Below are 16,137 nucleotides of genomic sequence, written 5' to 3' on the forward strand. Positions count from 1 at the left end.
GATAGGTCTAACCTCTCAGTTCTGGTGTCATCCTTGGAAATCTTTTTTGCACCTTCTCTAGTGCCTCTATATCCTTTTCACAATATGGAGACCAGAACTGGGCACAGTATTCTAAATGTGGTCTAACCAAGGTTCTATAAAATTTAACATAACTTCACAGCTTTTCAGTTCCATCCCTTTAGAAACGAACCCTTGTGCTTGAATTGATTTTTTTTTTACATAGTTGCTGAGTTGTCCCACTGTTGCCAGTTATTATCTAATACACTCTGGGTTCATATACCTGCATGTGTTTGGAGCTCTATTTGAAGGAAGCTGAGGGCCCAGTTATCCACTTCCATGGATCTTCACATGTGTGTGCTGCAAATGTAGGCTGAAGGTTGGGAAGTGTGACAGAGAGATCACGCTAGTGCATAAAATTCAAAGCAGCTGACTCCTCCCTGCCTGGCCTGGAACTAGTTTGCATAGTTCTGTTACACCAGCCTTTGCAATCCCTGTGGCAGTATCATGCTATGTTCAAATTTTTCATCTAAGATACAGCATATCTCCGCCTGGACAACCTGCAATTAAAGAATTATGCCAAGAGAAGCAACCAGAACTGCATTGATGGTTTCAGCAGTACAAACAGCAACAGAAGAAAGAGACGATTTACAGCAATAGGGTTCTGTCAGGAATGTTCAGTGGTTATCCTAACTTTCTTTACCCAACAAGTTGAAACAGGCTGCAAGAACAGCAATGCGCCTTTTGTAACAAACATCCAACTGAAGGGAACAAGCCTCCTCCCTTTTCCAATACCATTTGTCAGTCTGATATTCCGTGAGTGCTCAGTTTCTTAACCAGTTCCATATTCCACCCTGGAATCCTGTGAATTTTAGATTAATTAGAAGTCTCTCGTCAAACGCTTTCTCAAATCCAAAGTTAACTATGTCATGCAGATTTGTGTATTTTATGTGCAGCATTCTCAAAGAAGTCAAATCTATTTGTCAGGCTGAATTGTGCATTATTCAATCTATTTGTATGGAATTTAATCTGGACAAATGTGAGGTAATGCATTTTGGAAGGTCTAATACAGGTGGGAAGTATACAGTAAATGGCAGAACCCTTAGAAGTATTGGCAGGCAGAGAGATCTGGGCGTACAGGTCCACAGATCACTGAAAGTGGCCATGCAGGTGGATAAGGTAGTCAAGAAGGCATACGGCATGCTTGCCTTCATCAGTCGGGGCACAGAGTATAAAAATTGGCAAGTCATGCTGCAGCTGCACAGAACCTTAGTGAGGCCACACTTGGAATATTGCGTACAATTCTGGTCGCCACACTACCAGAAGGAGGTGGAGGCTTTGGAGAGGATACAGAAGAGGTTTACCAGGATGTTGCCTGGTCTGGAGGGTATTAGCTATGAGGAGAAGTTGGATAAACTCGGATTGTTTTCACTGGAACGACGGAGGTGGAGGGGCGACATGATAGAGGTTTACAAAGTTATGAGTGGCATGGACAGAGTGGATAGTCAGAAGCTTTTTCCCAGGGTGGAAGAGTCAGTTACTAGGGGACATAGGTTTAAAGTGCAAGGGGCAAAGTTTAGAGGGGATGTGCGAGGCAAGTTCTTTACACAGAGGGTGGCGAGTGCCCGGAACTTGCTGCCGAGGGAGGTGGTGGAAGCAGGTACGATAGCGACGTTTAAGAGGCATCTTGACAAATACATGAATAGGATGGGAATAGAGGGATACGGACCCTAGAAGTGCAGAAGGTTTTAGTTTAGACAGGCATCAAGATCGGTGCAGGCTTGGAGGGCCGAATGGCCTGTTCCTGTGCTGTACTGTTCTTTGTTCTTTATTTCTACTGAGTTCAGGTCAGCTCCAACTGAAAGTTCTTTGTTTGAATGGTGCAAGAGCAGACAGTAATAGTTGAGTTTTAAGTAATAGTAAATAAAGGTCTTTATTCCCAAAAACACAGTTCAGGGAATGTGTTGTCCTCTCTGGTTTCTAAGCCTGTATATGTCATATGCGTTTCGGCAGTCATTCAAATAATGGAACAGGAATAGGCCATTCAGCCCCTCGAGTCTTTTCTGCTATTCAGTGCGATCATGGCTGCTCTGTATCTTAATTCCATCTACCCACCCAACCAAGGCTTTTCCTGGTGCTGTACGCCTATCTGTGGACTCCAGTTTCTATATCACGCTATGACATCAGCCTCTGCCTTCAATCTTTGGGCTAAGTAGGTAACTTCTACCCAGCCACTGTATCACATTAATAAACAAATACCACACTGGTTCAGTAAGGGAACTGTTCCAAAGTTGGAGTTAAAGCACTGGTTGACATAGTCTAAAGGGCCACACTCTGTGTGGTACCTAACCTGGGATGAGGCAGTAGAGCTTTAGTCTTCACCCCAAACCCTGACTGGCCTGAAAGAAACATGGAATCATGAAAAATAGGAGCAGGAATAGGCCATTCAGCCCTTTGGGCCTGCTCCGCCATTCAAAAAGATCATGGCTGATTGTCTAATTCAGTCCCCTGTTCCCGCTTTTTCCCCATATCCCTTGATCCCTTTGGCATTATGAAATATATCTATCTCCTTCTTGAATATATTTAATGACTTGGCCTCCAATGCCTTCTGCAGTAGAGAATTCCACAGGTTCACCACCCTCTGAGTGAAGAGATTTCTCCTCATCTCGGTTCTAAATGGAATACCCCGTATCCTGAGACTGTGACCCCTGGTTCTGGACTCCCCAGCCATCGGAAACATCCTCCCTGCATCTAGCATGTCTAGTCCTGTTAGAATTTTATCGGTTTCTATGAAATCCCCTCTCATTCTTCTAAACTCTAATGAATATAGGCCTAGTCGACTGAATCTCTCCTCATACGTCAATCCTGCCATCCCAGAATCAGCCTAGTAAATCTTCTTTGCACTCCCTCCGTGGCAAGAACATCCTTCCTCTGATAAGGAGACCAAAACTGCACACAGTAGTCCAGATGTGGTCTCACCAAGGCCCTGTATAACTGCAGTAAGACATCCTTGCTCCTGTACTCAAATCCTCTTGCAATGAAGGCCAACATACCATTTGCCTTCCTAACTGCTTGCTGCACCTGACTGCTTGCTTTCAACGACTGGTGTACAAGGACACCCAGGCTTTGTTGCACCTTCCCCTTTCCCAATCTATCACCATTCAGATAATAATCTGCCTTTCTGTTTTTCCAACCAAAGTGGATAACCTCACATTTATCCATGTTATACTGCATCTGCCATGCATTTGCCCACTCACCCAACTTGGCCAAATCACATTGGAGCCTCTTTGCATCCTACTCACAGCTCACATTCCCCCCAAGCTTTGTGTTGTCTGCAAACTTGGAAATGTTACATTTAGTTCCCTCAACCAAGTCATTAATATATATTGTGAATAGCTGGGGCCCAAGCACTGATCCCTGCGGTACCCCACTAGTCACTGCCTGCCACCCGAAAAAAGATCAGTTTATTCCTACTCTCTATTTCCTGTCTGTCAACCAATTCGCAATCCATGCCAGTATATTACCCCCAATCCCATGTGCTTTAATTTTGCCCTCTTACGAGGGACCTTATCAAAAGCCTTCTGAAAATCCAAATATACCACATCCACTGGTTCTCCCTTATCTATTCCACTACTTACATTCTCAAAAAATTCCAGTAGATTTGTTAAGCATGATTTCCCTTTCATAAACCCATGCTGACTTTGTCCAATCCTGTTTATGCTTTCCAGGTGTGCTGGATGGGGCAATGTAGAGGGATACCTAATCTGGGTGCCAAAACAGGAGGAAGGAAAATCTTCCATTCATCAATTGCTGATGTTGTAAATAGTGAGGAGGAAAGCCTTAGATTACAGGACAATATAGATGGGCTGGTAAGATGGGCAGAGCAGTGGCAAATGGAATTTATACTGAGAAGTGTGAGGTGATGCATTTTGGGAGGACTAACAAGGCAAGGGATTATACAATGGATGGTAGGACACTAGGAAGTACAGAGGGTCAGAGGGACCTTGGTGTACTTGTCCATAGATCACTGAAGGCAGCAGCACAGGTAGATAAGATGGTTAGGAAGGCATATGGGATACCTGCCTTTATTAGCCGAGGCATAGAATAAAAGAGCAGGGAGGTTGTGATGGAGCTGTATAAAACACTAGTTAGGCCACAGTTGGAGTACTGTGTACAGTTCTGGGCACCACACTATAGGGAGGATGTGATTGCACTGGAGAGGGTGCAGAGGAGATTCACCAGGATGTTGCCGGGGCTGGAGCATTTCAGCTATGAAGAGAGACTGAAAAGGTTAGGGTTGTTTTCCTTAGAGCTGAGAAGGCTGAGGGGGGACCTGATTGAGGTATACAAGATTATGAGGGGCATTGATAGGATAGATAGGAAGAAACTTTTTCTCTTAGTGGAGGGGTCAATAACCAGGGGGCATAGATTTAAGTTAAGGGGCAGGAGGTTTAGAGGGGATTTGAGGAAAAAACTTTTCACCCAGAGGGTGGTTGGAATCTGGAACGCACTGCCTGAAGAGGTGGTAGAGGCAGGAACCCTCACAACATTTAAGAAGTATTTAGATGAGCACTTGAAACGCCATAGCGTACAAGGCTACGAGCCAAGTGCTGGAAAATAGAATTAGAATTGTTGGGTGCTTGATGGCTGGCACAGACACGATGGGCCGAAGGGCCTGTTTCTGTGCTGTATAACTCTATGACTCTATCACCAGTGAATTGAATAGCACAAAATTAGGGGAGACAGTGGTGTAAGTGGTAATGTCACTGAACTGATAATCCAGAGGCCCATGGCTGCTGGTGGAAGTTACATTCAATTAATTACTTAAAATCTGAAATTAAAAGTTAGTCTCAGTAATGATGCCATGAAACGATCATTGATTTTTGTAAAAACACATCTGGTTCACTAATGTCCTTTAGGAATGGAAATCTGCTGTCCTTACCTGGTCTGGCCTACATGTGACTCCAGACCCACAGCAATGTGGTTGACTCTTAACTGCCCTCTGAAATGGCCGAACAAGACACTCAGTTCAAGGGCAATTAGGGATGGGCAACAAATGCTGGCTTTGCCAGCGATGCCCACATCCCATGGAAGAACAAGAAAAAACTTTGATTGATCGACAAATTGTTAGCCTCAAATTTTACAGGGTTGACATTAAAAAAAGAATGAAAAAGATCAATAACTGTCAAGAGATGATGCAGTACTCTATTAAAGTTTATTTTAATTCTGATATTTATTATAAAATCTGCATGTGCTCAGAACAGTTAAATGCCAACACACAAAGCTATTGGACAGCATGCACTGAACTATCACAAGTTGCAACTGTCAGTGTAATCAGGTGACTAAAAGCAGACTAAGGATATACAGAAATGCTGTTAAGCAGATGAGTGATGAGAGACAAGTGACTACAGGGAGAATGTAATAACAATCAGCAGCTCAAAGTCAGTTATTTAAGGGACTCTGTTGGGTTGGTCAATGAGGGGGTCACACAGAATGAGAGTAAGGAGGTGACTGGAAATGAAATGGCTTTGGACTGTTTCCCTTCTATATCGTTAGCTATCAGGGGCTTGACATCTGTGGTCCTCGATTCTTTACAGCAATACTGGTGTGAAAGTTTAGGGGAGAGGGGAAGTTCACCCAAAATCTTCTAAGAACTCGATGGCTCCTCATTTTCCAGTCTGTAGGGAGGGGGAGAAAACAACTCATTAGAATAGACCATCGTGTGGATGGACACCCTCAATATTGTAACTTATTGGAATGTGTAACTACAGCAAACCTGGAACACTCAAGGTGATGTTTCAATGATCTTCAATCCACGGCAGATCAGAGAGTTAATGATTTTAACTGAATAAGTCTGCCCTTGATATGGGACTACAGTCCATAATCTTGAGGGTCTCAGTAAATTATGGCTGGTGAGTTGTGTATGAGGTTTAAAACCATGTTCTTCAGTGTTAAAACATTAAGTGCAACACTCACCAACAACAAAAATACAGCAAGAACACCCCAGTACCAACACTACCACACAAAGTGGAATGATACAGTAATTCGTGTTTTCATGCACTCTCACGGTGCCTGTGTTTAAAATCCAGTAGGCAGCTATACACTGCAATACTGCAACTGAGATGTCCATTTAGTGCCTGTAATGTGTTGTGATGATGAACCCATGGGGCAGAGATATGAAAACGGAAAAGTAAAATACACAACGGTGAAGAATCCTTGGGGGAAAGGAAAAGTTGGATTGGAGTCACACGATGAAAAAACATTCCCACAGCAATGCGATTTGCAACTGAAACTTGAAAGGCAAGAGTTCATGATAAGGTCAAAGATAAAATGAACAGATGGTGGAAAGAAAGAGGTTATGATGGAAAAAGATAGAACAGAAAATTAAACATAGGATTAAAAGACAGAAAGATGAAATGTTTTTTCAGAGATGCAGTTGAATATTGGTCCATCTCCATAAGCGGATGAAGAATTCTTAAAGGCAACAATCAGAAAAACTTTATAACTAATATACTCTTATATTACATTTACTAATCTTCTTTCCATTCTATCTTAATTTTATTTTATCCACTCAAAGATTATCCTGCTGATTCCTTGATCCAGATTGGAATAAAGCTTGAACCAAACTAACAGACAACCAAAGCCTAATGATGTTCAACTATCAACTGATAGCTCCAAGCTCTGCAGGGGACAGGAATGGGCATGGTTGTTTTCTCCCTGTGAGCCACTTCTGCCATCAACTGATCACAAAGCAGCCTTGACATGGGGAAATGTGGGAATGGGGCATGTCACTCTACTAGCTGTTAACTGGCAAGCAAGCCAAGTGAACAATCTCAAGGAAAATCCACAGCAAATGTTCAGTTCATCTGTCTTTGCTCAAATCAGTCAAATAAGGGCAGGCCTGAATGATCTCGACTACTTGCAATATTGTTTTCTCCTTCACTGGGGAAATGGGACAATCCCCATCACTCATCATTCTCCAGCTGGCAGGGCACCACTCAGAAAACTATAGTCTGTGCTGTGCCATTATGCAGGCTGGCCCAGATTGGCCTTTATGTCAATGACTGGTTGGAAAGTTGGACTTCATCGTGGGAGCATTGCTGCATGAAGGTTGCATAATGCTGTTTAGAAAGTCAAGAGGCAATATTAATTTATCATATGCAGTGTTCCCATCATTGTTTTATTTCAAATCAGGAGTACCAGTGGCGCAGTGGTTAGCACCGCAGCCTCACAGCTCCAGTGACCCGGGTTCAATTCTGGGTACTGCCTGTGTGGAGTTTGCAAGTTCTCCCTGTGGTTGCGTGGGTTTGCTCCGGGTGCTCCGGTTTCCTCCCACATGCCAAAAGACTTGCAGGTTGGTAGGTAAATTGGCAATTAGCAATTGCCCCTAGTGTAGGTAGGTGGTCGGGAAATATAGGGACAGGTGGGGATGTAGTAGGAATATGGAATTAGTGTAGCATTAGTATAAATGGGTGGTTGATGGTCGGCACAGACTCGGTGGGCCGAAGGGCCTGTTTCAGTGCTGTATCTCTAAACTAAACTAAACTTAACTCCTGCAATGCGCTGACTTTATCAAGGAATTAGTCTGAGAGGTCTAGTGACTTTTGGAGTTTGACATGTTGAGTAACTTCCAGTTTCTCATGAAATATTCCATTGCCTAAGGCTTCTAATAAGCTATAATCCTTGTAACACCTTCAACATGCAAAATTTACCATTTGTACATGGATAATTGACAGCACCATATTGTACAAATCTATCAATGAACTAAGAAAGGGAATGGTTTACAAGGCAAAGAAAAAAGGTTGGGCTGCAATGAATAAAGAGTTGGATTATGAAGGCACTGAAAGGAAAATTTAGGGATTGAAGAAGGGATGACAAGAAAAGGGTGATTCAAAGTCTTCTTCATAGACCACACTCTACCTCTTCAGTGGCCTCTGTAGCTTCCACCAGTGGCTCCTCCAAGGTCTGTTTTCCCTCAGCCACCTGTTCAGCAGGCATTTCTCTACCAAATTCATCCTAGCAAGAGACAGCCATAGAAGTTATTGTCAGCCCCTATTGCAGGGAGAGAAAGTAGCTTAGCATGCTCTCACCTGGGAACTTCCCAATATGATTGGATCCTGAAAGCTATGCATATTATAAAGCCATAGAAAGACTAGCAAGTTCAAGACTTCTAATGTCATAATGATATTCTGTCGGAGAATCACCATTAATATTAAATCGGACAGTACCTGTCTCACTGGTTTTACAATAGATAAGGGCTCATGAGAATGGGATGAATCGGTATCAGTGTCTATCTGGAGGGGGACTGGGAGGTACAGTGGATTTGTTAATTGCTCTTACACCCCTGGCAGTGGGTTTGAATCAGTTTGAAGGCATCTTCTCTTTGTTGTGTGTAAAGGATCCTCTCAACATTCTTCCTTCAACCCTAAACAACAAAACTAGATTAACTGGTTATCCATGTCATTAGTGTTTGTGGGACTGTGCCACATGAAAAGTGGCTGCCACATTTGCTACAAGCAAGTGCAAGTTCTCAATTCTTTCTTTAAAAGAAATAAGTTTGTGCATTCTTAACCCATTTGCTACTGGGCATAAGCCCATAATTAGCAATCTTGCTGAGGGAGGCCATGGAGAGAAGTGACTTTTGGCACAATGGGGACTGATCTCTGGAATGGGCTAAACAACGTTGTTAACACAGAATAGAGGGACCTCTGCCCTGTGATTAAATCATGCTGTCGTTGATTTGGGAGTAGTTGATGCGAACGCTGGCTTGAGTATTCCATCCCCTAACATTAATATCTCTCAGCCTGATTTGCACAAAATAAATTACCAAATAATATGACATTAGGAAACAATGACTAACTCCTAGGGAGGGTTTCTCAGGGTTCTCTGAGAATGCTATACAAAGTGGGACCTGATTAGCCCATTATGTCTGTGCTGGTTCTTGTTCCTCCCTATCACCCTGTGAGTTCTGCTGCTTCAAATATTTATCCAATTTTCTCTTAGATGCTGCAATGGTCTCTGCCTCAAATGCTCCCTTTGGCAAAGCAGTCCAAGCTTCAACAACACTCTGTGCAAATAAATTTCTGCTAATCCTCCTCCTCACTCTTAGTGACAACGTAACGTTGATGTTCCCTTGGCACTGGAGCCCCAACCAGAGATATAGCTTTTCCCCATTCATTGTATCAAAATCTTACACAATTGTGAAAAAAAACTATTTAATCGCCTCTTAGCCTACTCTGTTTGTGGAAAGGTCCCAGTATAAGAACATAAGAATATAGGGACAAGAAGCAGGAGTAGACCTTTGTCCCTGGAGCCTGCTCCCCTATTCTGCATCAAATCCACTTTCCTGCCCTATCTCCATATCCTTTGATTCCCTTGGTGCCCAGCCTTGAATATACCCATCAACCAAACATCCACTGCTCTCATTGGTTAGGGAGATAGACTGTTGGCCCGGTCATTCTCCAAGGTCCCAGATACCCTGTTGCTCTGGCCCTGCTGTTATCAGCTCCCAGTTCCAACAAGTTACAGGGCAAAAATGATTGGAGCTGAAGGCTGAGAGAAGAAATCCAATGGACGGTGCACACTTCACGAGGCCTCGTGCCAGACAATTTCTGAGCCAATGTTGTAAAATAAAAGGAAAATCAACCCAAGAGTCAGCTCAAAGGGGAGAACACATTTTCCTCTGCGTTTCCCAGTCTGTCATTAACAAGATAATGTTGGAATAAATGTGCCCATTTCAGATGGGCTCCTGTGAAACATCATGGGACATTTCATTTTGTTAGAGGTGCTATGTAAATGCAAGTTGTTACTATGTTCAGTTGGTAGCACCGCCCCCCCCCTCCCCCCCCTTTCCACTCCCACCATTCACTGACCAGGAGCTTCAGCCAGTTACATCTCAGACCTGGGGACTGAAGCTCCTGGGTTAAAATCACCTTTCCGTCCTTCAATAAAGACTTATATTTCGATAGGCTCGGGATGTCCCAAAGTGCTTTACAGCCAATTAAATACTTTTGAAGTGTAGTCACTGCTGTAATAGAAACATAGCAGCCAATTTGCTCACAGTAAGGTCTCAATACCAGTAATGACCAGATAATTGCTGTCAGTTGAAAGATAAATGGTGCCTCGGGTACCGGAGAAAAGTCTCCTGCTATTCCTCAAATAGAGTCACAGAATCTTTTACTTCTACCTGAGATGCCAGAGGGAGCCTTCGTTTAATGTTTCACTTGCGAGGTGGCACCACTGACAGTGCAGCACTTCATCAGTAGTGCGCTAGGAGTGTCTGCCTGGATTATGTGTTCAAGTCCCTGGAGTCACGTCTGACACACCTGAGGATGTGGTGAGTGAACAGAGTCCTGCTGATGCTGACCAGTGCTGGTCATCGTACTGCAGTATCTCCAGCTTGCTCAGCAGTAGAAAGGGGATTGAAGTGTTTCCCACCACTCTGGCCCACCATTCCAGGAATGACATTTATCACGATAACACTGAGCTTGCTTTGGTTGTAGTAGTATCACGTAAACTGCCTTCAGAGCTGTGTGTGACAGCTCGGGAATGAGTGACTATACAGAATTCATAACCTAACCCACAGCAGCTGCTCTAATCTCTGCTGCTCAGCTCCATGTGACCAAGCTCGATCTTGGCTATTTTAAGAACTGAGTGCGTCAGTTAATCCTGTGCTCAGATGGACTTGTTCAGACTGCAGACATCACGCAGCATATTTCACTTCCCAAGCAGTCACCCGCAGCTCGCTAATAGCCTTTAAATATCATGTTTTATTTCAGCCAAAGTGCAGAACTGTTGAACAGGAGGGCGTGTATGGAGGGGAGAGGCAGACCAATGTGCAGTCCTCTCACATGACTTCCGCATCTGCAATGCAGTAAACTTTTGCAAGTGTCACACCCATAGAATGGGAGCATGCTAAATAATGCAGAGCATGCGGGCGTTGTCAAGGACATCTTGAGGGGAAGCAGCAGCCTGGACAAGCTGGAGAACATTCCCGGGATAGGGTGAGGAGCATGGACACATGAACAGAATTACAAACTCTGGCCGAATTAAACAGCAGCACTCCGTCCGCCTCTTCTCCCTCCTTCCCCACAACCTCCCCTTGGTCCCACTACAACACACACAGATAAAAAGCAGGAAGTATCTGTTCTTTTAAAGCAGTCAGTACTTTTAAGTATTCTCAACTCTAAAATGACGTTTGTTATTCTGCCAGTGAACCACTAAATGCAATAGTAAATACTGCAAATGTCAGAGAACCTGGGCCCAGAATAGAGTCGGGCTGCTGGATATCTTGGGGTGGTGGGAAATCAAGGTCTTGTTGGCCTGTGTGTAGTACACAGGGGAGGTGCATTGCACAATAAATGTGTAAATAGATGGAGCCGATATCTGGATTAAGCAGCCACTTTTCAGCCTGGTAGTGAACGCTGCCGTCTTTACCACTGATTTATTTGCTTCATGTGCCGTGGATTAAGCAGCTCCCTGTCAATCCAAAACCATCCAGTACAAACCCAAAGGTGAGCAGGAAAAGGGCTGATACGTTTTTTTAAAAATTAACACATTCCAATTCCTCTTCTTTCCTGCAGCCTCCCTCAAGTCAATCTTCATCCCTGGACCTTTACAGTGAGTGACAGGAGGCAATTCATCCAGAGTGCTTTAAAGCCAAGCCCAGTCCTGTCCTTGCAGGAGTGCATATCTGGCCTGATCTTTCCCCACCCTATCCCAGAGGGGCTGAATGGCCTACTCTTGTTCCTATATGCTACTTCTAATAATCAAACTGCCACCCTGACACTAATCAGATACTTCAGCGCAAGCCAGGGAATCAAAGTCTGGTCCTCTCCAGTCTCTACTTTCAGTTCCAAGTTGTACCAAGTGATAAACTGCCAGCTAAACCTATTTCTCTATGGAAATCAGGCTCAGCAATGGGTGAGTGAATTTCCCCCTTGTTGCTGTACATAATGTACCACTTATTGACCAGAACTGGCAGAGACAAGTGGGCTTGGCAACAGAACAAAACTGGAGCCACCAGCCTTTGTCAAATTCAGTACTGGGCAGAGTAGGATGGAAATACAGGGAAATTGCAATCAGGGTGTCAGCCCTGAAATGTATATTCTTTATTAAAATTGGTCAAGAAGTTTAATTGCCTAATAATTAATACCCCATCATTTAATAAGGAGAAAGAAATGGAAGAAAATTGATTTTTAGCTTTTCTAAAAAAGAATTTGATGTCTGGTTTTTCTCTTCAAAGTTTCACTCCATAAACAGACTGCTCTTATAGAAATTTTGGCAAAAGACGATTGGGTGAATTCACTGCTCTGATGAAGAGGTTATTAGTTGGCGAATCAGCACTCCAGTGTGGTATTCTACCCCTGAGCCACACTCGCTCTGAGTGCTGGGAGACATTGGATTAGTCAATCTCCCCTGGACTTGTACCAAATTAGTGGATTTATTAAATCAGCAGAAAGGTCAGCTAAAGGTAAGAAATGGCATCATCGTAGAATTTTACAGCAGAAAAGAGCGCCATTTGGCCCATTGTGCCTCTATCTGGCCTCTTAAAGGGCTATCCACATTGTCCTGTTTTCCTGCCTTTCCCCCCATAACTCTTCTAATTTTTTATGCTCTCTTGTTACTGACTCACTGAACTTTTTATCGTACCTGAACCTCACCAGCAGTTCTCCTCTTTAACCATCTCTGCTCTAGAGGAAGGAGCCCTAGTTTCTCCAACCTACCTTTGCTATCGCCTTGATGACTCTCTTCTGTACCCTCTCCAAGCCCTTGAGTTCCTTCCTGGCTTGGTATTGTGGAGGAATTAAATACATTTACTCTATGGTTAGATCGACCTTGGGAGTGAAATTGGTCTTTGGCCATAGTGAGGAAGCTACCATACAGAATCGGTAGCCGATTTCACACTCTGTCCAACTGACTTTTTCAATTATTTCCATTGGGCAGGATGTAAAACAGACAGCTGATTCACGATCGCTCAAGACTGATTTAATCTCTCAAGTGTTCCCCCTGATCATTTACAGCATGGGTGAGATGCTGGGCAAGGCTCCTATTACATTGTTCTGATGATGAGCAGGTCAGGGTTCCTCGTGCAGCCCTACCATTGCAGTTCCGCTCTCCATGCTGTTGAATCTTTCAAACCATCCAGCTGAGACTCCCACCCTCCATCTTCATAAACCCCAGCACAGTTTTGTGCTGCAGACCTTTGATCACTGGAAATTACATGGAGATAGTTCACCAACAGCAAGAACAAGAATGCTTTCATCAATCCTCACTGGGTTAGATTTAAGGGCTGGTGCCACAGTGCAGAGACAGAGCTTTGCTTATTAAGAAAACTCTCCCACTCCTCTTAATCTGCCAATAGCCTCCTTCCCCCAATTCCACCTGACCACAACACTCTGGCTCTCAATAACTTCCCTCCCTTCACAGCCTCTGTACTGATACTGTCCCACAGTGGCATGGTTGAGATTGGGAATTCAGTGAATTTACAGAGGGCGGGGTGGGGGTGGTTGGGCCTTCACTTTGTGGCACTGTATATTTATTGGTGCTTCAGCCCAACTGTGTCACAGTTTGGGTACAGTTGTGTTGGTGATTATGTTACTGGATGCGTAATCTGGAGAAACATGAGTTCAAGTCTCATCACGACAGAGAAATTTCCAGAAATGAAAAGGTGGTACCAGTAAAAAGTGCTCATGAAGCTATCAGACTATCATTAAAAAGCAAACTGGTTCATTAATGCCAACCTTACCTGACCTGGCCTCTACAGTCATTGCCTCCTGTCCCATCTTCCCTTTGAAGTGGCCGAGCAAGCCACTCAGTTGTAGCAAACTGCTCTATGGCAATTTGAGCAGAAGGTCCAACCATTATCATCACAGGGTAACTAGCAATGGGCAATAAATCAGCCTTGCCAGTAATGCCTGCATGTTGAGAATGAATTTTTAAGAAGTCCCTATCACAGATTGCTATTGATTAAAGAATATATAAAGCAGTAAGGAACCAAGGTGAAACTGGTAGGCCTAAAGCCTGTCCAGGATATGGGGCATCGAGACTTTCATACTATTTCCTATATACACAATACTCATTCTCACCAATTTCACAACCCCGCTTGCTGTTGCCACATTCTCCACTCCTTCCACTGTCTTGCTGGCCACTGTGTTGACTCCGGATACCACTGCTCCTCCAACCATGTTGGCCTGCTCCTTGGTTTTCTCAGCCACTGCCAACCAAATGAGAATTAAATCTTATTAACACGGTTGAGGGTCCTGAGGGAATGGCTGTTCCAGTCATCACCACTTGTGAAGGAGTTATCCATTACCTGTATTCACACTTTGTACAACTCCTTCCTTTGTTTTGGTGCCTATTTGGGAAAAAAAAAGAGTAGAAGTTACAATGGTGCAATTTGAGAAACTGTTGAGGGAGGGGCCACCGTGGAGTTATCACATGTCTTGAATGCTCTTATATTATTTCAAAGTGCTCCCCATGTTCTAGTGATGGTACTGCCTTTCAGATGGAACAGTTGGTCCAGTGATGCTCACAGTCTATAAACAAAGAGTGGCCACTTGGATGATGTATCGGAGGACCAGTCACTGTTCAACTCACAGACCAACTCAATCCAGTGTTCACTTCACATTCATATATACACTGTCAAATAGGGGTGCACCTCTCCAGCAATCAAGAGAGGGAATGGCTGATTTTTCCCCTTTGTAACCCAGGCACCCAAACTGCTCTCCTGGCTGACAGCACAGATCTAGGATCAAAACTAGAATTCTACTGGTGTATTCCTCAGCACTAACTTGCAGGTGGTTTTATTCCGAGGAGTTAGGTGAAGGGTCATTATTCCACTACTAGATGGAGATCTGGTTTGAGTCACACTATACACAATGGATAAATGAATTGAGTCTAAGGGCGCACTAGATATGGACTCCCCTGGTTGGTACCAACTAGAAAACCTTTTCATAAAGAGGGTGGGTCTTTGGGATATTTTTACTGTGATCTGGTATGATTGCTCAATGATAACATTAATTTCTCTTGTTTCTGTTGCCCAATTTACTTTGATTTTTCTTGGGTGCCACATTTATGAAGAACGTTGGAACATGAACACTCAATTCCTGTTCTGAATCACACCCAACAGCTTGGCTGGTGCACGGAGATACCCATTTAATCCTTAGCTGTAGCAACTTTGAGCCTCCTCCGAGGGGCACCAACAAAGACAGTGTCCCATTCCTGCTTTAACAGTGCACATGTATTATGTCCTCAATGTGACATGATTTAAACATATCAATCGTCACTCTTCTGGCTTTTGATTGCCCTAAAAAGCTGGCATTGGGAACCAATTTTTAGCCAATTAAATCTCACCCTTTTTAATTACTCCCACCTCCAAAATGGATGCTGGAAGCCAGGGGAGGGGAAGAGGATCGAAGGTAAATAAAAGAATTTTAAGTATTTTAGTAGGATGTAATGAAGAGAAATGAATTTACATTAGCTAGAGGCCAAAGCAAAGTTTTTTTTTATTCATTCATTCATGGGATGTGGGTGTCGCTGGCCAGGCCAGCATTTATTGCCCATCCCTAATTGCCCTTGAGAAGTTGGTGGTGAGCTGCCTTCTTGAACCGCTGCAGTCCATGTGGGATAGGTACACCCACAGTGCTGTTAGGAAGGGAGTTCCAGGATTTTGACCCAGCGACAGTGAAGGAATGGCGATATAGTTCCACGTCAGGATGGTGTGTGACTTGGAGGGGAACCTGCAGGTGGTGGTGTTCCCATGCATTTGCTGCCCTTGTCCTTCCAGTTGGTAGAGGTCGTGGGTTTGGAAGGTGCTGTCTAAGGAGCCTTGGTGCGTTGCTGCAGTGCATCTTGTAGATGGTACACACTGCTGCCACTATGCGTCGGTGGTGCAGGGAGTGAATGTTTGTAGATGGGGTGCCAATCAAGCGGGCTGCTTTGTCGAGCTTCTTGAGTGTTGTTGGAGCTGCACCCATCCTGGCAAGTGGAGAGTATTCCATCACACTCCTGACTTGTGCCTTGTAGATGGTGAATAGGCTTTGGGGATTCAGGAGGTGAGTTACTCACCTCAGGATTCTTAGCCTCTGACATGCTTTTGTAGCCACGGTATTTATATGGCTACTCCAGTTCAGTTTCTGG

At 44.0% G+C, this 16,137-nt stretch overlaps 1 protein-coding gene across 2 annotated transcripts in view; it reads right to left on the bottom strand.

Annotated features, from left to right (window-relative positions):
• Nucleotides 1–5,211: 5,211 nt before the first annotated feature.
• sncga (synuclein, gamma a) overlaps nt 5,212–16,137 on the bottom strand; it is a 37,232-nt gene continuing 26,306 nt past the window's right edge. For both annotated transcript variants that reach the window (XM_068020345.1, XM_068020346.1), the window contains exons 2-5: nt 14,312–14,353; nt 14,085–14,212; nt 7,918–8,013; nt 5,212–5,675 (exon numbers count right to left, since the gene is read on the bottom strand). In XM_068020345.1, the coding sequence (XP_067876446.1) occupies nt 5,664–5,675; nt 7,918–8,013; nt 14,085–14,212; nt 14,312–14,353 (278 nt within the window). In that variant the 3' untranslated portion in view covers nt 5,212–5,663. The remainder of the gene's footprint in view (nt 5,676–7,917; nt 8,014–14,084; nt 14,213–14,311; nt 14,354–16,137) is intronic.

Source organism: Heterodontus francisci, chromosome 42 (assembly GCF_036365525.1).
Source record: "Heterodontus francisci isolate sHetFra1 chromosome 42, sHetFra1.hap1, whole genome shotgun sequence".
NCBI classification, from domain to species: Eukaryota; Metazoa; Chordata; class Chondrichthyes; order Heterodontiformes; family Heterodontidae; genus Heterodontus; species Heterodontus francisci.